The 26835-nt window shown below is 45.6% G+C and overlaps 1 protein-coding gene across 2 annotated transcripts in view; it reads left to right on the top strand.

Moving 5' to 3' along the window:
• The first annotated feature begins 10898 nt into the window (after positions 1 to 10898).
• The window catches only part of KAT6A (lysine acetyltransferase 6A), a 93697-nt gene continuing 77760 nt past the window's right edge, over positions 10899 to 26835 (top strand). Inside the window, exons 1-3 of one of the 2 annotated variants that reach the window (XM_089670258.1) lie at positions 10899 to 11001; positions 18490 to 19309; positions 25538 to 25642. In XM_089670258.1, coding sequence (XP_089526384.1) covers positions 18716 to 19309; positions 25538 to 25642 — 699 coding nt within the window. In that variant the 5' untranslated portion in view covers positions 10899 to 11001; positions 18490 to 18715. The remainder of the gene's footprint in view (positions 11002 to 18489; positions 19310 to 25537; positions 25643 to 26835) is intronic. The other variant, XM_089670259.1, reaches the window with a different exon arrangement.

A 26835-nucleotide genomic window follows, 5' to 3' on the forward strand; every position in this document is an offset into this window, starting at 1 on the left:
TTTAACTGCATTCAGTCTAACTGCGTGTACCGAAACAAGACATTTCTACATTATGGGACCATCTAGCCTGGTCTTATACAGCTAAATCCAGGAGAAAATGTTCTAGGACAGTGTTTTCAGTAAAGACACCCCTTAAATTATGCACAGTCTCAAGGCACCCCATTCTAAAATGTAAAAAAATGAAACTTTTACGTAATGCAGCAACATCCACACACATAGGACACCCAATCGGATATTTTATGTACTCTCCAGCGCTTCAGGAAATAGACAGCCAAAGCGAAGCCAATGGGATCAGGACAGAGGCAACCAAAGGAAGATGCTTCAGGGGTGCAGCCCTCCTCAGACGGGGAGATCAGCCACTAGATAAAGAGTAAACAGGTGGCACACACCTAGTGCATTATCCAAGGTTTATTCAAAGATATAAAACACAAAAACATACTCACAGACTAAGCATGTATATAAAAAGCTTTTGCATTAAGAAGACAGCCACAACGGCAGGCAAGGTGTTCCAACTGTCAGTGCGGTCAAATGGCTGACGCGTTTCGGGGACGAGTCCCTTTCCTCAGAGCTGCTGACCAGCCTCTTAGACTGGTACAGATGTGCAGTGGATAAGGAGGACCGATGCTTAGAACAACGTTGCTGCTGATACCTGGCTATAGGACACCCAATGCTAGAGGTGATTTATTCCAAAGAAAACACACATTTGCACCCTGGTACTGACTAGTATTGCATTGTTTCTCTCCCTCATTCTGCTAATGTGACCCCAGTGCTAATGAAAAGGGGCAAGCAAGGATGCTGTGCAGGTGCCCAAAGACTTCCTTACCAACCAATGACATCATTGGTTGTTAGGACACTGGCGGCTGAAAGGTTGTAATGGTGCACAATGAAAACCTGTATCTTTGTGTACTAAAAGCAGGGGCGGACTGACCATTCGAACACTCGGGCACGGGGTCAGTAGGGGGCCCCATGAGATGCCCCTGGTACCTTTTCATAGGCTTTTTTGGGAGTGCTTTGAGCGTGGGCGAGGACACAGGGGCCCCATGATCCCCTATTATCCAGGGGCCCCATGAGTTGTCAGTCCGCCCCTGACTAAAAGGCAGGCTTGATCTACCCACTGGCTTGTAAACAGTTTTTAGGCAATTTTTAGGCCTTTTACCAAGGCACCCCTGAAGAAGCCTGAAGGCACCTTGGTTGGAAAAGGCTGATCTAGGAAGTATAAGGTTGTTTCTACTTTGGATGGAGTGGAGAGGGATTAGAACACCAGTCAGTTATTATTGCTGTCTGTGCCCCCATTAGAGAGATTCACCCTCTCTATTTATCCTGAATTTTGTTATCACTGAGAATGAAAGTAAAAGAAATTCTCATATTTTGGGTTGTCCCCGGAACAGGAATAAAGAGGACATCTTTCAAATGGGATACTAGTTCTGGTGATTTCCTCACTTTGCAGGGCTTTCCTCTCACTTCCTGGTTTGGCTATGGGACAGGAAGTGAAGGGAAACCTTTCCAATGGGACACAGCTGGCAAAAAACTAACAGGGGTTATAACCCTCCCTTACTCTATCCAAAAATGGAAAAAAAACACATTTCCTTTATTTCTGCTTTAACCGCTTTTTTGCCGCCTTACAGCAGAAATACAGGGCGGCATGGCTGTGCAAAATCACACATATATACGTGATTTCGCAGTTCTCGGTTGGGGGCAAGTGCGGTACAACCCGCAGTGCCATTTGCGGCCTGTCAATCACTGGGCCCCTGCCGGTGACTCACCACTGGCACTTGGCGATCGCTGAGTATCTCCGACGGGAGAGAGACCTGTGTATAAACAACACAGATCTCTCCCCTGACAGCTCCTGCACACTGCTCTGAATGGCTCTGAAGGTGGAAAAAAAATGAAAGAAAAAAAAGGGGAGAGGGAGAGGAGAAGGGGGGGGGGCAAGATTAGGGAAGAAATATTCTTTTTTTAACCACTTGCTCTCCAAAAGATTTACCCCCCTTCATGACCAGACCATTTTTTGCTATATGGCGGTGTGTTACTTTAACTGACAATTGCATGGTCCTGCAACACTGTACACAAATGAAATTTATTCCACACAAAGAGCTTTTTTTTGGTGGTATTTAATCATCACTGGGTTTTTAATTTTTATGCGCTATAAATGAGAAAAGACAGAATATTTTAAAAAAGCAATATTTTTTATTTTTTGCTATAAAACATATCCAATAAAAAAATTTAAAAAAATTAAATTTCTTCATAAATTTAGGCCAAAAATGTATTCTGCTACATGTTTTTGGTAAAAAAAAATCCCAATAAATGTGTATTAATTGGCTTGCGTGAAAGGTATAGTGTCTACAAATGGCAGTGTATATACTGGAATTTTCTTTTTTTTTATGCTCATAATGGTGGCGATCAGCGATTACAGTGGATCTGCGATAGTACGGTGGGCATTCTGACACTGACACTGGGTAGGAAATTACTAATTGCAACTGACATATCCAGTGACACTAATACAGTGATCAGTGCTAATCAAAGCACTGACACTGTACTAATGACACTGTGTGGGAAGGGGTTAACATCTGGGGTGATCAAAAGGTTAACTGTGTGTTAGTGAGTGATTACACTGTGTACTGTGCTGTTTTACAAGGGGATGTGCTGGCTTTTATCTCCCTGCTTTGCAGAGAGATAAAAACCAGCATGTCCCCGCTGACAGGAGAGAGAGCTGTGTTGTTTACACTCACAGATCTCTCTCCTATCAGCTGCTCTGCTGATCACCAAGTCCTGGCCGGGACTCTGTGATTGACACCTACAGGAGCCAGGGACAGAGTGCATGCTCCCTACCCAGAAATGTGAAATCACGTATACTGTATATACATGATTTTATGCACAGCGGCCACCCTGTAGGAACAAAACTGCTACAAGACGATCGGCAAGTGGTTAAATATGCTGTGTGAATGAGAATACATAAGCATTTAGTAGTTTTTTTCAAATTTGACTGCAAAAGTGGAAAGATGCTTGACATTTTACCAGGGGCGGACTGACAACTCATGGGGCCCCCGGGCAATAGGGGATCATGGGGCCCCTGTGTCCTTGCCCAAACTCAAAAAAGCCTATGAAAAAGGTACCAGGGGCATCTCATGCAGTGCCCAAGTTTCCAAATGGTCAGTCCGCCCCTGCATTTTACTATAGGAAGTAAGGACACTGGAAGGATCACCAAAATAAAGGCAAGGTAATGAAAAAAAAAATGACACACCTCTAGAACAGTTGGCGAGTAAGCTACTATTGTACAAGTTTTTATTTGTTTTGCTAGGTTTACATACATTTTAAAGCCTTTTTTTTCAGTTTAAATCAATTAAATGCAATACAGGTACATTAATCGTACAGATGTGCAGACAGTGACTATTTTTTAACGTTAGCTGCGTAAAGTCACATTAAAAATGTGTTTTTCAGCTTTTTTTTTAGCTTTTTTGTATTAGCACTTAGTGGCATTTTGCAGCGTTTTTTCACGTTTGCGCTTTTTTGGGTTTTTTTACCAAAAAAAAATTATTTTTTTTTGGTCAAGAAAAGTCCAAAAATGCTGGTTTGCTGCGATTTACTGTGTTTTGCCACTTTTTTTGAAAGTTAGAGCATTTTTACAGCTAAAAAACTCCTAGGAAACCCAATAGTTCTGGGTTTTTTTCCAACCAAAAAACATTGATTACAGTCTATGTGTGCATGGACCAGGGGCGGACTGACCATTTGGGAACTCGGGCACTGCCCGAGGGCCCGGGGTCAGTAGGGGGCCCCATGAGATGCCCTTGGTACCTTTCATAGGCTTTTTTAGGGTGTAGTTTGATTGTAGGCAAGGACACAGGGGCCCCATGATCCCCTATTGCCCCGGGGCCCCATAAGTCCGGCATGGACACATAGGATAACATGCTGGGGAGCAGGGGCGAACTGACCATTTAGCCACTCGGGCAGTGCCCCGATGGCCCTGGGTCAGTAGGGGGCCCCATGAGATGCCCTGGTACCTTTCATAGGCTTTTTTGGATGTGGTTTGAGTGTGGGCGAGGACACAGGGGCCCCATGATTTCCTATTGCCCGGGGGTCCCATGAGTTGTCAGTCCGCCCCTGCTTGGGAGTTTACTGGCTGCAAAAAAAAAGTCAAAAGCCAAAAACAGCAGCTGTAAAAACGTCCAGTGTGCATGAAGACTAAGTATGTGCTTCTAAAGGGTTAAACGTTTTTCTATACTGTTGTGTATGAACTCTGGGGTTACTCAGGTTAACTGTGTTTATGTGTACAAACCAAATGTTACAATGTATCTTTTTGCAACACTTGTCCTTGGTTGACCTGCTAGGTTTGTGGATCAGAGAAGGAAGGGTTAACGCTGCTGGCCAAATTTTCAGCTCTTTCTCAGAAGTTTACCGCCCTCTACAAGTCATACCATATAAATAGGGGCTCATTTCTGCCCCATAACGTTGGTGGGAGTTCTCACCATCAACATGCAGCTGTTTACTCTGTGGATTACTGCCAAATCATAAAAAAACAAACAGAAACTCATAGTGCTTCACCTTTAACGATCTCTTTTATTCACCCATAATAAAATATATTAATTCTCACAGTGCACAATGCTGCAGCAACAATCAAAAGCCACAATATGTATTACAGATGCAAGTCTCCATCTCCATCTAACTGCAATGGATACCATAGTTCCGGGTTCCACTTTGCATAATGATGTCCCCCAATTAGCCCTGCCCCTACAAGTTTCATCACAGGGGCATGTGACTTTCTCAGAGGGGTCCCTGAGTCACGTGTCCCTGTGGAGGGGTGGAACTAACTGGATGACATCATTACGCAAGGCAGAAACTGGAACCCAGAAGTGTGGTATCCATTGCAGTTAGCCAGAGCTGGAGACCAGCATATGTAATACACAATGAGGCTTTTGCTTGTTGATGCAGCTTTGTGCACTGTGAGAATGTGAGTGATTATATTTCATTATGCGTGAATAAAAGAGTTCTGCTTTTCATAATGATGTCATCCAATTAGCCCTGCCCCTACATGTTTCATTACAGGGACATGTGACTTTCTCAGGGGGGTCCCTGAGTCACGTGTCCCTGTAATGAAAAGTGTAGGGGTGGGACTAACATGATGACATCATTATGCAAGGCAGAAATTGGAACCCGGAAGTGTGGTATCCATTGCAATTAGCCAAAGCTGGAGACCGGCATATGTAATATAGAATGTGGCTTTTGCTTGTTGATGCAGCTTTGTGCACTGTGAGAATGTGAGTGATTATATTTCATTATGCGTGAATAAAAGAGTTCTGTTTTGCATAATAATGTCATCCAATTAGCCCTGCCCCTACAAGTTTCATCACAGGGACATGTGACTTTCTCAGGGGGGTCCCTGAGTCATGTGTCCCTGTGACGAAACGTGTAGGGGTGGGTGGACTAACTGGATTACGTCATTACGCAAGGCAGAAACTGGAACCCAGAAGTGTGGTATCCTTTGCAGTTAGCCAGAGCTGGAGACCAGCATATGTAATACACAATGAGGCTTTTGCTTGTTGATGCAGCTTTGTGCACTGTGAGAATGTGAGTGATTTTATTTCAATATGTGTCAATAAAAGAGATTGTTAAAGGTGCAGCACTATGAGTTTAATTTGTTTTTTTTATTCCATCATTTGGAGAAGAGGTGTGCAGGAGGAGGAACCAGCTGAGGAGTGAGCAATCCATTTAAAGGGAACCTGCGCTATTATTGACCTTACATTATTGGGGTTGATTTACTAAAATTGAAGGGTGCAAAATCTGGTGCAAATCTGCATAGAAACCAGTCAGCTTCCATTTTTTTTTGCCAAAATTTAATTGAACAAGGTGAAGTTAGAAGCTGATTGGCTACCATGCACAGCTGCACCAGACCATGACTGCATCAGTTTTAGTAAATCTAGCCCTATATGTGGGTCAGATATACCAGATGGTGAGCACTGGAGGTGTAAAGAGTGAAGGAGTATGCACAATGGACAAAAGTTCACAGTTTTCTTTATATATATCAATGTGTCACGAAACACTATGGAGGAAATACAAACGGCTTTTGCACTGGGACATTTTGAAACAATTTTTGAATTATTTGTTTGTGTTTGCATGTTTTTAAAAAATATACACAAGAAAGTCTGAATATTTATTTGAATATAGCTGTACACCAGTTATATGCTTTTTATTTCACTGATACACATGGGAGGCGGTTTCTATAGCAGTGCAAGGGTTTATTGGTTTCTGCACAATTTTTAAATAGTTACATTCACCCAGGTTTAAGTTTTGTCATTGAATGCACAGCAATTATTTGATTAGACTAGGTAAAAAAGCAGGGCCAATGACATCAAAATCTCCACCTCGTCCAATCAGATAACATTTTGCATTAATTAAGAAAATGCAGGGTGTTCTCTGAATGGCAAATGTTCTCTTTACTTTTGCATGTGAGTGGACCAGAAGGAGAACAAAGAGGTGGTGGTTGGGGGGGGGGGGGGTGTGTGTGTGCGTGTGTGCGTGTGTGTGTGTGTGTGTCATGGTGGCCAATAGTGTCATTATGACAATGCAAAATGTGGCATTGTGTAGTGGACCAGTGTTTCTCAACCTTTTTTCTGTCAAGGCACCCTCTAAAATTATGGGCAGTCTTGAGGCACCCCATTCTTAAATGTAAAAACTATTCTAATAGTTGTATATAATGCAGCAACATCCACACATGTAGGACACCCAACATTAGAGGTGATTTGTTCTTCAAAATCATATACAAATTTGCACAGTGGTACTGACTAGTATTCCAATGTTTCTCTTCTCCCTCAGTTTTTCCCCCAGCACTGATGGAGAGGGGCAGAGGAGAGTCAAACTAGGATGCTGTGCAAGACAACCGACACCCTCCCTATTAACTGATGATGTCATTGGTTGTCAGGATGCCGGTGGCTAGAAGGTAGTAATGGTGCACAATGAAAACCTGTGGCTTTGTGTAACTAAAAGTCAGGCTTCTTCCACCCACTGGCTTGTATACATGTTTTGGACAACTTTTAGACATTTTACCAAGACACGCCTGAAGAAAACCTCAAGGCACCCCAGGGTTCCTGGGCACCCTGGTTGATAAAGGCTGTAGTGGACATAGTATACATTACAAGCTCCAGAAAAGGTAAAATATAATATTTGTTCTACATATTTACCTTATCCTGTTCTGGAGATAACGTGCATTCAGCGTGAACTCTGGGCACACTCCAACTGTGCCAGAACAACAGACTCCCATGTGAATGCGCTGGATGAGGTCATTACCAGACTAGCCAATCAAGAGGCCAAAAACCTGCCACCCAGAAGTAGCCAGGGAAAAGATGACAGCAGTGAGCAAGGGATTTAAAGTGGAACTTAACTCTCTCCATCAACATTGACTATTTTAACTACATTGACAATTAGGCTATTAGCATTAGTAAATAGATGGAAAGCTATATTATATTGACTTTTTAAAAACTTTTTTTAATATTTTTTTTTTCAGTTACTTCCAGGTTTCTGGCCTAGGCCAAAATGGCATCATACATCCCAAAAGTCTTCAGGAGGGGAGGAGCGGTTTTCTTATCACACTTGCCATCTCAGGTAGAGCGATGTTATTTGCGCCTGTCTGTGTTCTTTACATTGTGAGTACCTTACTGTGAACAAATGATTTGTTTTTATTGGCAGTATTACATAATGTGTCTCATTTTTGTTCTCCCTTCATGGCGATAATCCTGGGATTGAGGTTGTGAAAGCAGTGTGGGTCACTTTTTGATATAGTGGAGCCGGAAAAACGGTGGGCAGCAGTGACTTGTAAAACGGTGGGCAGCAGTGACTTGTGACAACATATGTTACATAGTTAGTCTGGCTGAAAAAAGACAAAAGTCCATCCAGTTCAACCATTAAAAAAAAAAAAACGTGTGAATGACCTCCTATAATATAAAGGTCTATTGTTTCTGGTAGGATGCTTGTGCAGTTTGAGATGTGGGAGCACTTGGATGGACACCAGATTACAGTGGCTTGGTCACAGCACCATCTTTCTTTTTGGCATAAACTTTCAGTTATTTATGTGTTATAAATAATGTATTTATTATAATGAACCAGGGTGGATAAAAATCAATGATTTTTTTTAAAAAATCAAAAAAATCTGATTTTTTTTATTTAAATCTGAATTTTTTTATTTAAATCGGATTTTTTTTAAATAAAATGCTTTTTGAGGAAAATATATTACCATCCAAAGGTTATTCCATCATGAAATAAAGATTAGTTTTTTAATTATGTAAAATAAGGCTGTATATGTTTAATTTTTTTGGTAAATAAATTCCATTAATCCATTCACAATGTCATGCTTTTCCAGAGGTTTTTGTAAGATTATTGGGCAGTTTCTCTGCCTACAAGATATTATCACAGATGCTTGGTTTACTTTTGCAGTTCTCAAAACTGAATTTGACTCAGCGGAGATCACATGCCTCTTCTTCACAGCAAAAATGTTATAACATGAACAGAGTTAAGAAAAAGACCTTCATCCTAACTTCTACAAACCTATGAATACAGAATCAACCCCTTCAGTGCTAAGTTTCAAGAAGTTCAGTGAATAGAAACAATATTTTTCTGATTGTTTGGAGTGGAATAGATCTGCACAAGAAGAAAATGAAACTAAGTGTGAGGAGGAAGGGGCTGACAGTCTAAGTTTCTTAAAATATATATATTTTGTTTAGCCAAATTAGTTAACAAACATGGATGTTTGTTTAAGCAAATATAACATATGCTGTAATCTTATTGTTTCAGTTGAATAAATCGATTTAAATGGTTATTATTAAGGTAATTATTATTTTCTCCTTCCTAAGTACAACAGAAAAGTTGTCCAAATATGAATGATTAACCTATTAAACTGGGGATAAAAAAACTAATATGAAAAGTTGTTATTCTAAAAATCTTCATCTGCTTGCATATTAAAGTTATACCAGCAAGAATTAGTCTTTATGTAGAAAACTAGGATTTAAATCAAGCCTTACTGACTAGTGATTTAAATCGTGATTTAAATCAGTTTGATTTAAATCAAATCCACCCTGTAATGAACTACTGATTTCTTTATTCATTTATTAGCACACCATCTTAGAAACATAGAAAAGTGATGGCAGAAAAAGGGGGGGGGGGGGGGTGGGTTGTTTTTTTTGTGGGGGTTTTTTTTTGCTTTTGTTAACTTTTTTGTCTGAGTATAGATCTATGCTTGTCCCAAGCATGTTTGAAGCTATTTACTGTTGACTGGCTCACTACTTCTGCTGGGAGTTTATTCCAAGCATCAACTACTCATTCAGTAAAATAATACTTTCTGGGATTAGTTTTGAACTTTCCTCCAGTTAGTTTAAGGTCATGTCCCCGTGTTCTTGATTTTTGTTTCATGTTGAAAATCTTGTCTGCATGCCTGAGCTAAAGGAAGATGGATTCCAGGATGGCCACAGCTAAAAATGATGGGGGTAGGGGGGTCAAGGTGATCTTGTAAAAAAATAAAGCATGTAGATATGGATGGATGGGTGAGTTTGCTTTGAATACTAAGGCTGGCCATACATGGGTCGATTTTCAAATGATTTTTAATTCGAAAATCGGACCTAAGAATAATCGGACGATTTTCGTGGTTTCTTCCCATTTCGTTTATCGGGCATGCTGGAATATTTGTGAAAAACGATTATCAAAATCATTGGTGGCACCATCGGATTACAGAATGAACAATGTTTTTGATCGAAAAATTGTTCGGAATTCGACCCATGTATGGCCTGCTTAAGAATGAATTAAATAGTGTTTTTGATTTGTGGTGATCAGATGCACTGTAGTACCACTTTAACCATTGCATCTCTGGAATATTTATTTGACTTTAGTTTAGCTTTAAACCTTGTGAACACAAGCTATGATGGAATCCCAGGGAGCGGAGATCTAAAATGTTTTGCAATTCTGTTTATTTCGTCTCCCATAACAACCAATCAGATGTTTGCTTTCATTTCTCTTTGGCATCACTTTGTAAATATGGTTGCCATAGACAACACTGACATTGGCCGTGTTTTGTCGTAGGAATACTCTGTGTAGAATAGCTGCACATTGTTGGAGGTCAGGGCACACACACAGATTTGTAGTATTGATGTCCTCATCAGTGCTCTGATTATCATACTTCAGTGTGGTGTACGTGCGTCCCTCCATCGCCTCCATTTCCTGCTCAGCTTTTCTATAACCAGCACACTGCTGATCTGCCGCTACATACCCGATCCCCCTATCTTTGGACATACTGATATGCAAATACACCTCATTTACATTCCAATATTAATAACATCTTGCATATGCATGAAAGGGAGGGGTTATGTCGGGTAACAGTTCAAGGTAACGGGCGCAGAATGGGTTAACAAGATGGACGCCTTTTGTTTTGCCCGAAACTAAGATGGAGACTGCTGTCGTCCTGCCCTTGCTCTGTCACGTGATCCAGCCCGCTACCCCAGGCGCCTTTACCCCGTCCGCTCTTTACTAGCAGCAACCGTGCGCTATTCCACTCACGTCCGCCCCTCCCTCTCTGAGTCGCTGAATCCCTCCAACAACAACCCAAATGCCCCGCCTGAGGGCTGACGTCACTGACCAATCAGGAAGGGACCTCAGCTGCCGTTTTCCAACTGGTTCCCCCAACCCTGACCTAGTCTTCTCGCGGCTCCACCCCCGCCCCGTTTCCACGACCTGGAGGCCCGCCCATAACGTGACACTCAACACAACAACTCCGCCCCTTGTTCCGGCTGTTCCGCACGTCTCCCTCTGCGTTCCCCTCTGCTGTTCCATCTTCCGCGCGCCCCTCCCTCCGCGATCTTCCGTTCACCTGCCTACCTTCCCTCCGCGCTGTGTCGCGTAGCTCTCTCTCCGCCCGCCGCGCTCTTCCCAGCTTTCGCCTTACCTCCCTGGGTTTCAGTTTTCAAGATGGCCGCCGCATCAGCCCGGGGTGTCTCCGCGCTCCGTCGCTGCTGCCTCCAGGGACTCCCGGTAAGTGGTGAGCCTTCTGTCGGTCTTTCTCTGCCTCTCACTGTCCCCTGCTTCTCCCTGTGACACCGCGGCATTTTCCCTCACCGCCAGGCTCCACCCAGGGCCGCCTTCCCACCTCTCGCCAGGCCCCGGCCTGAGGCCTACGCCGCCTGACTGAGCCGGGGACTCGCGTACTGCCCTCGCCCGGCCTCCAGAACCTGGGGAGTGGTGATTTCTAGGCGGACATCCATGACATATGTGACATCTGTTTACCTCTATAGTTATGCTGGGCGCCATTTCTGATGAGAAGGAGCCAGGCTGAGCCTCCCTGTGTACAGGCTGGACATGGAGCTGTGTGCTTGAGGACAGGGTACCCTGAGCCAGGCCAAGGCCTCCTGTACAAGGGGGACCCAGGGGACTTTCCAGCTGGTGGCCTATCCCAGGCACTGACCTCCATGCTGGGAGGTACAGGGCCACCACTGTCCACAGGGCTGTGGGCTTCACAGGCAGGTGCGTTGCTTCATTACTGTGTTGGCCCAGCTCCTCTACTGGGATCAGCCAGCACCTAGGATCATCCACTGTCACCTGCATCACTGTGCCCATGTGTGGAAGGCATTGGTGGGTCCGCTGCAGCCTTTCACAACCAAAGAATCAGCAAGATCGAACCAGAAACAGATGGTGGCACAACCAGACTTCCAGCTCAACCCAACATCACTCATTGGGTTTTAATATTTGGGGTTTTGCATGTGTACAGCTGACCATACACTATACATTCTGATTGTACAATCTCCTTTTTCAGATGACCATACACTATTGTATAATGTCCTTTCCGACGGCCATACACTATACCATCTGATTGCACAATAGCCTTTCAAGTGACTATGCACTATACAATCTGATTGTAAATCTCCTTTCAAGTGACCATACACTATACAATCTGATTGTACAGTCTTCTTTCAGATAATTATACACTATACAGTCTGATAGCAAATGTCCTTTCAGGTGACTATGTACTCTGATCGCACAGTATCCTTTCAAGTGACCATGCGCTATACAATCTTGTTGTACAATCTCCGTTCAGGTGACTGTACAATCTCCGTTCAGGTGACTGTACAATCTCCGTTCAGGTGACTGTACAATCTCCGTTCAGGTGACTGTACAATCTCCGTTCAGGTGACTGTACAATCTGGTTGTACAATCTCCGTTCAGGTAATTTTACACTATACAGTCTGATTGCAAATGACCTTTCAGGTGACTATGTACTCTGATAGCACAGTATCCTTTCAAGTGACCATGCGCTATACAGTCTGGTTGTACAATCCCCGTTCAGGTGACTATACAGTCTGGTTGTACAATCCCCGTTCAGGTGACTATACAGTCTGGTTGTACAATCCCCGTTCAGGTGACTATACAGTCTGGTTGTACAATCCCCGTTCAGGTGACTATACAGTCTGGTTGTACAATCCCCGTTCAGGTGACTATACAGTCTGGTTGTACAATCCCCGTTCAGGTGACTATACAGTCTGGTTGTACAATCCCCGTTCAGGTGACTATACAGTCTGGTTGTACAATCCCCGTTCAGGTGACTATACAGTCTGGTTGTACAATACCCGTTCAGGTGACTATACAGTCTGGTTGTACAATCCCCGTTCAGGTGTTTATACAGTCTGATTGTACAATCTCCGTTCAGGTGACTATACAGTCTGGTTGTACAATCTCCGTTCAGGTGACTATACAATCTGGTTGTACAATCTCCGTTCAGGTGACTGTACAATCTGGTTGTACAATCTCCGTTCAGGTAATTTTACACTATACAGTCTGATTGCAAATGACCTTTCAGGTGACTATGTACTCTGATAGCACAGTATCCTTTCAAGTGACCATGCGCTATACAGTCTGGTTGTACAATCTCCGTTCAGGTGACTATACAGTCTGGTTGTACAATCCCCGTTCAGGTGACTATACAGTCTGGTTGTACAATCCCCGTTCAGGTGACTATACAGTCTGGTTGTACAATCCCCGTTCAGGTGACTATACAGTCTGGTTGTACAATCCCCGTTCAGGTGACTATACAGTCTGGTTGTACAATCCCCGTTCAGGTGACTATACAGTCTGGTTGTACAATCCCCGTTCAGGTGACTATACAGTCTGGTTGTACAATCCCCGTTCAGGTGACTATACAGTCTGGTTGTACAATCCCCGTTCAGGTGACTATACAGTCTGGTTGTACAATCCCCGTTCAGGTGACTATACAGTCTGGTTGTACAATCCCCGTTCAGGTGACTATACAGTCTGGTTGTACAATCTCCGTTCAGGTGACTATACAGTCTGGTTGTACAATCCCCGTTCAGGTGTTTATACAGTCTGATTGTACAATCTCCGTTCAGGTGACTATACAGTCTGGTTGTACAATCTCCGTTCAGGTGACTATACAGTCTGGTTGTACAATCTCCGTTCAGGTGACTATACAGTCTGGTTGTACAATCCCCGTTCAGGTGACTATACAGTCTGGTTGTACAATCTCCTTTTTATATAATCATACACTCTACAGTCCGATTGTAAATTTCCTTTCTGATAGCACAGTATCCTTTCAAGTGATCATACACTATACAATCTGATTTCGCAATATCCATTTAGGCGACCATGTGCTATGCAGTCAGGTTGTACAATATCCTTTCAGGTAACTTTGCAATCTGGTTGTACAATCCCCTTTCAGGTGACCGTACACTATACAATCTCCTTTCAAGGTGACTATACAATCTGATTGCACAGTATTCTTTCAGGTAACTATGTTAGGGCTCGTTCACACTTGGCTGTTTTACCAATGCTTGCCAAACGCCCCTATAGCGTTTGGCAAACGTTGGTCCGGCGTTTGCGGAGCGTTTTTTAACGCTCGGCAAACGCCGCATGCGCGGCGGTTGCTAGGCATTTGCCGAGCATTAAAAACGCACTACAAACGCCTATAATGCAGTTTGAATGGTGTTACCGCTCCGCAAACGCCCTTCAACCACGTCGCAAACGCCGGGCGTTTGAGGAACGGCACCATAGACTAGAATAGGAGGCTTCAACGCCTCCTGACTCGACCAGAGGCGTCCGTTTTGCCGCGACGCTAACGCTCCCGTTAGAACAGCACCATGTGCTGTAATATGCAGAATTGGCAGAGGCGTTTGGGAAGCGGTAAAAACGCTTCCCAAACGCCTCTCTGCCGCCTGCACACAACGCTAGTGTGAACGTAGCCTTATAGAATCTGTACAATCTCAGTTCGAGTGTCTATGCAAGCTGGTTGTACAATCTCCATTCAGGTGACCATACACATGTACAATCTCTTTTCTGGTGATCATTTGCTATGCAATCTGATTGTACACTCACCTTTCAGATGACTACACAATCTGATTGTACAATCTCTGTTTTAAAGTGCAGCTAACATTCTGTGCATGCACGTAGGAGTCAGTCATTTTGGCACAGCTGCAGTCTGCATTCAGTAGAAGACTGCAGAAAGGCATGTAAGTGTGTCTTCTTGTGGAAGAGGCATAGCATGTTCTTCTGCAATTAAAAAAAAATTTAAAAAAGCTGTTTGTTGACATTCTAGGTTTAGTTCTGCTTTCAGAACCAATTCGTACCAGATCGTGGTCCGGGAAACCTGCGTTCTGTGCTTGTTTCCTGCACTGCTTTCAGAATGCACTGCCCTTTTGATCTGCAGTGGATGTCAGCTAAAGACACTCCAAACACAGGGCACAAATTCAGTGCATTTGCCTGCACCAGATCGCATGATACAAACGTACAATGCTGTCTGGTGCCGTGCATTTCTAAAGTAGTGTATGCACTACTTTTGGTGCGGTGCAATTTCACCCCATTTAAATAAAAGGGCTGAAAATGCGCTGCACTCATATCATACAGGAACCCGACTATGTTTTTGGTGTGATCTGGCCTTAAGGGGGGCGGCTCCTTATAAATTTGTAGTTTTCAATGAACTACCACGGTGCTGTGGAGCGCCATTGTAGTTAATTGAATCTTCTTGGCAGTATATCTGTTTGCACGTATATCCCATATGGGCAAGCCGATATACTGACAGATCTGCAGGAGACCTGATTGCTGGTCCAATGCTTTACAAGCTCCTGCAGCAAAAAATAATACATGCTCAACTTTTTTTAACCTGCAAAAAAAATGTGCATGTATTTTTTTCACCAAAAGGTGAACTTATCCTTTAACAAAATGATTTAATATAAGGACATTGTCACACAGTACAATTCACTACAGCGTGTTGGTGCATAGACTTAAAACATCATTTTGTAACAATTTAAAGCAGAGTTCCACCTGAAAACAAAAAATAAGTCAGCAGCCACAAAAACTAGCTGCTGGCTTTTAAAACACAGCCACTTACCTGTCCTTTGGTCCAGTAGTGTCTTCACTGCTGGTTTTACTGGCCGTCTTCTCTCCTTGGCATCTTCAGTGTGGGCACCCGGCTGTGACAGCTTGTGGCTTCACAGCCGGGTGTTTACTGCGCATGCGCGAGAAGTGCTACCCTCTATGAATGGCCCCTTAGTCTTCTGGGACCTGTCACATGTCCCAGAAGACTATAGGGAGGGGGGGTGGACAACTTCCGCTTCCTATTACCTAGGCAATCGCAGCGGAAGTGGGAGCAGGTACCTGTCAAATTCGGGTACTCGCTCCCCAAAGTTGCCAATCCTTAATGGGGAGCCAGGGACAAAGGCTTAAAGCGGAACTTCCCCTTTTGGGTGGAGCTCCGCTTTAACAAAGTTAAAAAGAGGTGAGGATGAAGGAATCCTTCTCTTTTTTTTTTTTTTTTATCTGCCCACTGGCTGATTGGAAAAAAAAAACAAGGCATCTGTGGCCAATCTTAGTATATGAAGCATATTTGCACTTAATGGCAAATTTGCATGGCGAAGCAATACTGTTAGCGCTCTCCTCTATCACCAGCCACACTATTTACTGGTCATCTTCCAGTCTTCAGCCTGTTGATTGGCCAGGTCTGGGTGACATAACTCCTGTGAATGGGAATTACTTTGTCCTGGCACAGAAGACTGTAAGCTAAGCTGTGCATGCATGGCTCAGTGTATGCTCTGGAGAAAAACAAAAGCCGACAGGCAGGGAAAAACATCTCTGACAGAAGAGACGTGTACAGCCTATTCTCTTTAAAAAGTAGTACCCTTAAAACAGGTGCAACAAGTCACTCTACAAATTTTCAGCAGATGAGGTAAATTAACACTGGGCACAAAAGCTCTGGATTGGCAGCTCCCCACAATAATCTGGGTACCTCTTGGGTATGGGCGTCACCCAGGGTTGAGAGTCCATTTGTAAAGCATCTGATGGGGAACGCCAGAACAAAAGATTAGGAGTCAACCTACTGATAAAATTTTTTCACAGCAAAACGAACTAGAAAATGGCCAACCTGTTTTGAGGATCAGGCAAACTTCATCAGGGCTTTTGACTTTATGATGGGACTCTTAATGATGGTATAATAACAAGGAATAAGTATTAATGCTGTACATGGCATAGAAACACCTCTGATCTTGCTGGCATGAAGCCTGTCTGTCAGAACTGTTTTTAATAATAACTTTTCTTCCACTTGATTCTTTTAGGTAGGGCTTTAACTGACTAGTCTTGGTAGATCTAAACGTGATTGTACAATCAGATTGTAACGTGTTTAGCCAGTCTTATGACACCTTTCACTCCATTAGTTCTTATGAATTCCATTTTCTATATGTTCTGATTGAAGATTTTGTTTTGGTGCTCCTGATCTAGTGGTTCCTTACCACATTAAATTAACTTTTTCGAAGCTGTTTGTGGTTTTGTATTTTGGGGTGAGCCAGAAGTGTGTGGTGTAGGTGGATCTCTGTGGCTATGCCCTGTTTTTATGTTAGCTTCATGTACAGGACTTCTATACTTGCCAAGTTTCTTTCTATTTACTGAGGCTACAGCATAATCTGTCCAAAAATATTGTATAAGACGTGGCATCTGCTGAATACTGGCATTCAGTTTGTATGTGCCACCTAACTCATTTGGTAATACAACATTTATTTTGGTTGTGCTATATCAGTGGTTAGGGGGGATGTGGTAAAGACACGTTTCAATTATGGGGTTTTACCAACACCCCCCCCCCCCCCAATCCACAAATATAAAAGAGCCCTTACTGTCCTAAGCCCCTATATGACTGCTTTCACATTGATGCACTTCAGTTTACCTGTGGCTTTCTTGTGCTTGGCCATAGAATTCTATTATATCCTAGGGGCATGGTTTTACTTTTTGAAAACCACCAAACCTGCAGGATATAATAGCAGTGCTCTTCCATAGTTTGAAGTCATGGGCCTCAGAGGGCCACAGGTTGAGCACCCCTTCCTTAAGTGTATGTACAGCAGAAATGTGTGTATTTTGTTTTTTTGTTAACACTAGAGTAGAGGATAGTTAGACTGTCACCTTGCCCCCATCACAGCCAATGATGATACCCAGTGCATATGACCTCTTGCCATATGAGAGTGCTTTGGGCTAGCAGCCAGATACTGCGGGAGACACGTCACCACTCCCTTTAGTGGCCGACAACTAGGATTTTGTTTGTGGCTGTGGCAAAGGCAGGAGCTGTGAGGGAGCGCTGGTAGGGCAACAACTCTAGAATATTGGGTTTCCTATCACTTTCTGTGACAGTGGTCACCAGGACCAACAGTGAGGGTGAATCTCCCCAGCGGGGTCTCTGACCATGAAAACCTGACAAAATAGTTTTAATGCTTTCCCATTCTATCCAAAACTGGAAAAAAGGCTTTAGCTATACATACACTTTACTATTTCAGGGGTAATGTAGCAAAATATGTGATGCTACTGAAGGGGCTTTACATCCACACCTATTCCAGTTCTTTTCATGGTATAAAGTGCAAAGCTGGTTGTTCTTCACTGTGACATCACTTTACAAACAATTGAAAATAATCAAAGTGTGCTGACACACCACAGTTAGTACATTTGACTAATCTGGAAGCGGACTTTAGCATGTAGAACTGGAAAGCCTGGCAATCCAGTGTAGGACCTGGGAAGCACTTTCAGATGTGACAATTTCCTTCCTTGACACCGGTAAGCAATGCTTACAAAGAAAGTAAAGCTGACTTTACGCTATTAGATGATTTTCGTTCAGCTTGCAGGAATCCACCATGCTGGGCTATTGTATTCTGAGAACTGGCAGTGACGGCTGAACAGCGACTGCATCTGATTGGATGCAGCCATTGTTCAGGTGACAATTTTCATTATAGCTGTTGCCTGCCTGTTCTTAATCTGGTTTAGAAAATGTAGACTTCAGAGACATCCAGTCAAACCTTTTTGGATAGAGGTAATCGGTGGCAGCCTCCATATTTCTCTCAGTACAAGTGTACCTTAAGAGATGTAATCTGCTCATCTGGTTGCAGTAAACTGAAATCTGTGTTTGTTGTATAATTTAATATATTTATTCAGTATTTCATGGTTATTGTTGTTAATATCTCATATAACATTGTTTTTTTGTTTTCACAGATTTGAATTTCTGTCACTTCTGGTTGCATTTTTCAGTATTTTGGAGAAAATCTAGTTGCTTCTTGCATTTGTGTGGACCTTTGCCTCTATAACAAGACTCTTGGACTTTGGCTAGGTTGTGTGACGAGAGCTTGGTGTGTGCTATGGTGAGCCAGCCTCCGGGCAGTGCCAGCCTCCTTTCCTCCCTCCAGGACCAGGGCTAAACCTCTATGGATATACCGTCAACATGGTGAAGCTGGCAAATCCTTTATATACGCAATGGATCCTGGAGGCCATCAGGAAGGTGAAGAAGCAGAAACAACGCCCGTCCGAGGAGCGTGTTTGCAATGCTGTGTCAACGTCGCACGGCCTTGATCGTCACACTGTCTTGGAACAGCTGGAACTCAGTGTTAAGGATGGAACCGTCCTTAAGGTTTCCAACAAGGGGCAAAACTCCTACAAAGACCCTGATAACCCTGGCCGCTTGTCACTACCTAAGACTGGAAGAGGCCCGGGGCGGCCAGAGGGTTTGGACTGGCATCGGCTCTTGAGACGAGCATTAGAATGGCTCGCTGAGCCAGGGGGCTCTACTCTGAAGAGCATTGAACGCTTTCTGTGGAGTCAGCGGGATGTGGGGTCGTCCTTCGGTGGCAATACAGGTGCAGCTTCTGCTTTCCACCAGCAGCTAAGGCTTGCAGTTAAGCGGGCACTGGGTCATGGAAGAATCGTGAAGGAGGGATCCCTCTATAAGCTGAATGCCAAGGCATCCGAGGGCAAGCAGGGATGGGAATCATTAGCTTCCCTCCCTCCAGTTTGTCTACTGCCTCATGAGAAAGACAAGGTGAGTATGCTGCTGTGTATGACCTTGTTCTTTGTAGAAAAATTTACGTATTATAGGCATAATGTACCTTCTGTTCAAGTGAAAGTCCTTGAAGCCATTTGGTTCATTGACCGTGTAAAGGCTTTTATGCTTGCAAGGGGAAGTCCAGAATGGCTTGTAAATCATATTTATATGTTTTGGATCTTTGTTCTAAGATGGAGTTAAACTTGCACTTGACATTGTAAGTGTTTATATTGAAAACAGAATTCTGTATCTTACTGTGGTTTTAAAACATACCTAGTGAGTTTGTATATTGCTGTGCCTTTTCTCATGGTGAGCAGTTGTCAATCTCCTTTTGTAATTGGAACTTTTCAGTGAATAAAAGCATCATAGACTGATAGCCAGTGTACCAAACATCAAGCTAGCACCTAACCATTTTGAGCCTTGGCCCTAGGCTCTTTCACACTAGAATGCAGTGCAACCTGTGGACATTTCAGGCACCCTGTACAAAACACGCTATAGTTGTGATCTACAGCAGGTGTCAATGTTAAGTTGACTTCACACCAAACCCAGTGTGTTTGCCTGCAGCGGATCTCATGGTACAAAGTTTTTTTTTTTATCAATGTTGTCACGGTACTGCAACTCTCTGGCTAGTCTGTGTCTCTATGCAGGGCCAGCCAACCCCATAGAGCAGTGATGTCATCACGCTGGCATCCATTTCTCTAAGACATTGGCTGGGAGAGAGTTCACGTCCATCAGCCTCAGAGAAAGGAAAGAAAGCTGGAGCTTTGCAATCACATGACCTTATTGAAAAACTTTAAAGAAAGGTATGTGATTTTTTTTTTTTTTCAGAAATGTATGATGGAAGCAATGTGGAGACAACATTTAGGGCCAATATTGCGTGGCAATATTGTATGCATTAAAGCATTCTGGTGCCATTCATTTTGAGTAGCACCCCAACGCATCAACCTAGGTTCACACTAGTGCTGCTGCAAAATCAAGCGCGATGGCAGACGCAGGAAAAAAATTGCACTAGTATGAGCTGGTCCTGAACCTAGGCTAAAACATGTAAATGCATGGCAGCACGTCAAAATGTTTTTCATATGGTGGATAAGTCTTCATGCACGCTGGGTAAATAACCCCAGTGCATGAGATTCCTGTGTTTTGGTGTGGATGGAAGCCACTGGCGCAGCATCCAGCCCCATTGCTGGCAACTTGTAAAACACGGAGAGTGCTGTGGTACTAACATTTAAAGTGGTTGTAAACATCAGACATGAAATATGAACATAGCATTGGTGACGAACCTATGGCATGCGTGCTGCAGCAGGTACGCAGAGCCCTCTCTGTCGGCACGCTTGCCAAGTCGCCCCAGCCGCCGAGTATCGGAAAGTGGCGCACGAAGGGGCCAATGCGCATGCTCAGAAAGGAGTAGCAGTGCCAAGTGATGACGTCACGAGCCACGACTCATTTGCCTTGACTCATCCGAGCTTTCGCATGGCCGGTCAGTGTGCTGCCAAGGAAATTATATATGCTTGGACTGGCTGTGATTTTAGCTGAAGTCCCCACAAGGTAAGAAATTATTATTATTATACAGGATTTGTATAGCGCCAACAGTTTGCTCAGCACTTTACAAAATGAATGCACTCGGATGCCTTTTTCAGAGCAGGCCAACAGCCGGTGGTCAGTGGAACATTGCCCCTCTGTGCTGGTGGTCAGTGGAACATTGCCCCTCTGTGCTGTTGGTCAGTGGAACATTGCCATTCTGTGCTGGTGGTCAGTGGAACATTGCCCCTCTGTGCTGGTGGTCAGTGTAACATTGCCCTTCTGTGCTGGTGGTCAGTGGAACATTGCCCTTCTGTGCTGGTGATCAGTGGAACATTGCCCCTCTGTGCTGTTGGTCAGTGGAACATTGCCCTTCTGTGCTGGTGGTCAGTGGAACATTGCCATTCTGTGCTGGTGGTCAGTGGAACATTGCCCTTCTGTGCTGGTGGTCAGTGGAACATTGCCCTTCTGTGCTGGTGGTCAGTGGAACATTGCCCCTCTGTGCTGGTGATCGGTGGAACATTGCCCCTCTGTGCTGGTGGTCAGTGGAACATTGCCCGTTTTGTGCTGGTGGTCAGTGGAACATTGCCCTTCTGTGCTGGTGGTCAGTGGAACATTGCCCTTCTGTGCTGGTGGTCAGTGGAACATTGCCCTTCTGTGCTGGTGGTCAGTGGAACATTGCCCTTCTGTGCTGGTGGTCAGTGGAACATTGCCCCTCTGTGCTGGTGGTCAGTGGGACATTGCCCCTCTGTGCTGGTGGTCAGTGGGACATTGCCCGTTTTTGTGCTGGTGGTCAGTGGGACATTGCCCGTTTTTGTGCTGGTGGTCAGTGGGACATTGCCCGTTTTTGTGCTAATGGTCAGTGGAACATTGCCCGTTTTGTGCTGGTGGTCAGTGGAACATTGCCCCTCTGTGCTGGGTGGTCGGTGGAACATTGCCCCTCTGTGCTGGGTGGTCAGTGGAACATTGCCCCTCTGTGCTGGAGGTCAGTGGAACATTGCCCCTCTGTGCTGAAGGTCAGTGGAACATTGCCCCTCTGTGCTGGGTGGTCAGTGGAACATTGCCCCTCTGTGCTGGGTGGTCAGTGGAACATTGCCCCTCTGTGCTGGGTGGTCAGTGGAACATTGCCCCTCTGTGCTGGGTGGTCAGTGGAACATTGCCCCTCTGTGCTGGGTGGTCAGTGGAACATTGCCCCTCTGTGCTGGGTGGTCAGTGGAACATTGCCCCTCTGTGCTGGGTGGTCAGTGGAACATTGCCCCTCTGTGCTGGGTGGTCAGTGGAACATTGCCCCTCTGTGCTGGGTGGTCAGTGGAACATTGCCCCTCTGTGCTGGGTGGTCAGTGGAACATTGCCCCTCTGTGCTGGGTGGTCAGTGGAACATTGCCCCTCTGTGCTGGGTGGTCAGTGGAACATTGCCCCTCTGTGCTGGGTGGTCAGTGGAACATTGCCCCTCTGTGCTGGGTGGTCAGTGGAACATTGCCCCTCTGTGCTGGGTGGTCAGTGGAACATTGCCCCTCTGTGCTGGGTGGTCAGTGGAACATTGCCCCTCTGTGCTGGGTGGTCAGTGGAACATTGCCCCTCTGTGCTGGGTGGTCAGTGGAACATTGCCCCTCTGTGCTGGGTGGTCAGTGGAACATTGCCCCTCTGTGCTGGGTGGTCAGTGGAACATTGCCCCTCTGTGCTGGGTGGTCAGTGGAACATTGCCCCTCTGTGCTGGGTGGTCAGTGGAACATTGCCCCTCTGTGCTGGGTGGTCAGTCGAACATTGCCCCTCTGTGCTGGGTGGTCAGTGGAACATTGCCCCTCTGTGCTGGGTGGTCAGTGGAACATTGCCCCTCTGTGCTGGTGGTCAGTGGAACATTGCCCCTCTGTGCTGGGTGGTCAGTGGAACATTGCCCCTCTGTGCTGGGTGGTCAGTGGAACATTGCCCCTCTGTGCTGGGTGGTCAGTGGAACATTGCCCCTCTGTGCTGGGTGGTCAGTGGAACATTGCCCCTCTGTGCTGGGTGGTCAGTGGAACATTGCCCCTCTGTGCTGGGTGGTCAGTGGAACATTGCCCCTCTGTGCTGGGTGGTCAGTGGAACATTGCCCCTCTGTGCTGGGTGGTCAGTGGAACATTGCCCCTCTGTGCTGGGTGGTCAGTGGAACATTGCCCCTCTGTGCTGGGTGGTCAGTGGAACATTGCCCCTCTGTGCTGGGTGGTCAGTGGAACATTGCCCCTCTGTGCTGGGTGGTCAGTGGAACATTGCCCCTCTGTGCTGGGTGGTCAGTGGAACATTGCCCCTCTGTGCTGGGTGGTCAGTGGAACATTGCCCCTCTGTGCTGGGTGGTCAGTGGAACATTGTCCCTCTGTGCTGGTGGTCAGTGGAACATTGCCCCTCTGTGCTGGGTGGTCAGTGGAACATTGCCCCTCTGTGCTGGAGGTCAGTGGAACATTGCCCCTCTGTGCTGGTGGTCAGTGGAACATTGCCCCTCTGTGCTGGGTGGTCAGTGGAACATTGCCCCTCTGTGCTGGGTGGTCAGTGGAACATTGCCCCTCTGTGCTGGTGGTCAGTGGAACATTGCCCCTCTGTGCTGGGTGGTCAGTGGAACATTGCCCCTCTGTGCTGGAGGTCAGTGGAACATTGCCCCTCTGTGCTGGAGGTCAGTGGAACATTGCCCCTCTGTGCTGGTGGTCAGTGGAACATTGCCCCTCTGTGCTGGTGGTCAGTGGAACATTGCCCCTCTGTGCTGGAGGTCAGTGGAACATTGCCCCTCTGTGCTGGTGGTCAGTGGAACATTGCCCCTCTGTGCTGGTGGTCAGTGGAACATTGCCCCTCTGTGCTGGGTGGTCAGTGGAACATTGCCCCTCTGTGCTGGTGGTCAGTGGAACATTGCCCCTCTGTGCTGGTGGTCAGTGGAACATTGCCCCTCTGTGCTGGAGGTCAGTGGAACATTGCCCCTCTGTGCTGGTGGTCAGTGGAACATTGCCCCTCTGTGCTGGGTGGTCAGTGGAACATTGCCCCTCTGTGCTGGTGGTCAGTGGAACATTGCCCCTCTGTGCTGGGTGGTCAGTGGAACATTGCCCCTCTGTGCTGGAGGTCAGTGGAACATTGCCCCTCTGTGCTGGAGGTCAGTGGAACATTGCCCCTCTGTGCTGGTGGTCAGTGGAACATTGCCCCTCTGTGCTGGTGGTCAGTGGAACATTGCCCCTCTGTGCTGGAGGTCAGTGGAACATTGCCCCTCTGTGCTGGTGGTCAGTGGAACATTGCCCCTCTGTGCTGGTGGTCAGTGGAACATTGCCCCTCTGTGCTGGGTGGTCAGTGGAACATTGCCCCTCTGTGCTGGTGGTCAGTGGAACATTGCCCCTCTGTGCTGGTGGTCAGTGGAACATTGCCCCTCTGTGCTGGAGGTCAGTGGAACATTGCCCCCTTTTGTGCTGGCGGTCAGTGGAACATTGCCCCCTTTTGTGCTGGCGGTCAGTGGAACATTGCCCCTCTGTGCTGGCGGTCAGTGGAACATTGCCCCTCTGTGCTGGCGGTCAGTGGAACATTGCCCCTCTGTGCTGGAGGTCAGTGGAACATTGCCCCCTTTTATGCTGGCGGTCAGTGGAACAGTTAAAAAGCTGTATCATCAAAAGCTCTGTTGTTTTTTCTTTTAAGACAAAAGATGTTAATGAGTAGGTTTTTTTTTTTCTAAACAAAATCCTCAGTATTCAGGTTTAATTGCAGTGTTGGCACTTGCGATAAATAAGTGGATTTTGGGTTGCAGTTTGGGCACTCGGCCTCTAAAAGGTTGGCCATCACTGCTCTATAGTGTGCACTTTTCTCAATCCAGAGCACTAAGTGTCCTTTCTGTTTGCTGCCTCATTCCTCTGCTGTCAGCCCCTACTGACAAGTTTTCTTGACACCAAGAGAAAAATGGTGACAGGAGGGCACAGCCTGTGATTGACTGCCTCAAGTGTGTGTGTGTGGTGACCCTCCCCTCCGCTCTTGGGGCTCTCCTTACTGATGCAACTTCAGCTCCTCTGCTTTTCAGAGCTGAGAGATCGATCCTGAACAGGGCAGTCTGCTTCCAGGGACAAATGCAAGCAGTATATCCTGGATCCATACTGTTTTCTCTGGGTGCATACTGCCCTAAACTTTAGTACTGCTCAGTGCACTGTCCAGCCGCAGACTTAGCCTCTCATAGTGTTTTACAGGCTGCCTGCAGTGGGACTGGACGCTGCACCAGTAGATTCTACCCGCACCAAAGTGTTGGGATTTCATGCATCAAAGCTAAATGCCCTTTGTGCATCAATCTTAATTGCGGTGTTTTTCCTGAGTTGGATATCCATTGATTTCAATAGGCTGCATTAATGCAACACACTTCAACGTGTGACGTAACATGCATTTCTCAGTTTGTATTATCACACCACACAAATCAAAAATTTGTCCTTTAAAAGGTATGATATTTTGTGGCTGATTCTACTTCCGTTTATCCACCCAAACTGAACTGTTTATTTGAACTTGCCTTTTATGGGTAGTACAGAATGTGGACGTGGGCCGCGTACTATTAGTGTTATGATGTGTGATTCTGGTAACAGGTAAAGGGTTTGGGTAAGGGAGAATTAAAGTATCAAGTCTGCATGGATAAGCTTTGACTCACCAAGCTTTTTTTTTTAAAAAAAAAAAAACAGGATGGGGACCTTGGCAGGGGTTAGAATCATCTTTGGATTATTTATATTATAGGGAAACCCCTTGACATGGAATCCTGCAAAATTGACAACACTCCAACCACTATCCAGACTAAAAGCTGAACTAAATGTGCAAATCCCACACTGCAAAGACATGATGGTAGGTGAATTGGCTCCTGTCTAAATTGTCCCTAGTATGTGTATGTATGAATGTAAATTAGGGACCTTAGATTGTACTCCCCTTGAGGGTTAGGGACTGATGTGAATGTACAATATATATGTAAAGCGCTGTAAATTGTTGGCGCTATATAAGTACCTGAAAGAAAAAAATTTGCAAACGGGCAGACCTTTTATTGCAGAAGACATACAATCCCTGGAATTCATAAAGACTCATAAAGATTCAAAAGTTTCTCTCATGTTTTCTAAAAGTGGTGTGGCATACAGCAAATTCATCTACCTGTCTAGAAGTTGTACTTGAATTTGGCTCATGTTGCGCCACTTTTAGAATGCTTGGGAGACTCGCTCACAAAATCTGTGCCAGTTTCTCTCTACATCAAAAGAGAGTTGATCTTAATTAGCTCAACTTTTACTGAACTGTCGGTATGTTATTTTGAATTTGGTGCATTCATTGCACCACAGTGTAAAAGTGGGGAGTTATCGAATTACCTGGATTTATGCACAAGTCACTATTGGGGGGCGGGTGCGCGCTCTGAACCCGGATACAGACAGCGACGTACAGGAACGTGGCTGTGACTGTAGGAGCCTCCTGTCCGCAGTACAATGCAGCCAGACAGTCCTAAAGCTGTTGAATTTGAACTCCAGCCTTGCCTTCGGTAATGCAGAGTTGTACACACTCCTCGCTTATCCTTCGCTCTCCCCCCTGCTGGTCTCCATTATTTCCCTGGAACAAGGCAGTAGACTGGGCTTGAGTCCGACGTCCGTCTGTCTGGCCCAGTGTGAGTGACATAGTTGGCAGGCTGGGCTTCTCTCCTTAGGCGGCCGCTATCCCCTCCCCCAGTGGCCATGCAGGGTCCGAGGATGAACAGCTTTTCTCTGGGGGAGCTCTGTTGGCTCTTTTGCTGGCTGCCATGCCTAAGCCACATCGTTGCCAAACTGGCCTTCCTCTCCCCCCCCCCCCCCCCCCCCAGAGCTCATCTGTTGTGGGAGGCAAAGGAGTTGGCAGGGGCGTAGAGAGGTGGGGACACGGCGGCTTGTGTGCCACCCCATGTGGCCTGCACCTGATGGAGCAGGCGGACCTGGCAGTACTCCCTGCACGAGCCTAACGCGGTGGAGGTGTTCCAGTGGAGGACCTGCATGGGCTGTAAGTTCACCTGCATAGGGGACAGAGGTGTG

The sequence above is a fragment of the Staurois parvus genome, unplaced genomic scaffold (genome assembly GCF_062004578.1).
Source record: "Staurois parvus isolate SC_StPar_1 unplaced genomic scaffold, SC_StPar_1.0 ptg000088l, whole genome shotgun sequence".
In the NCBI taxonomy this organism is placed as follows: domain Eukaryota; kingdom Metazoa; phylum Chordata; class Amphibia; order Anura; family Ranidae; genus Staurois; species Staurois parvus.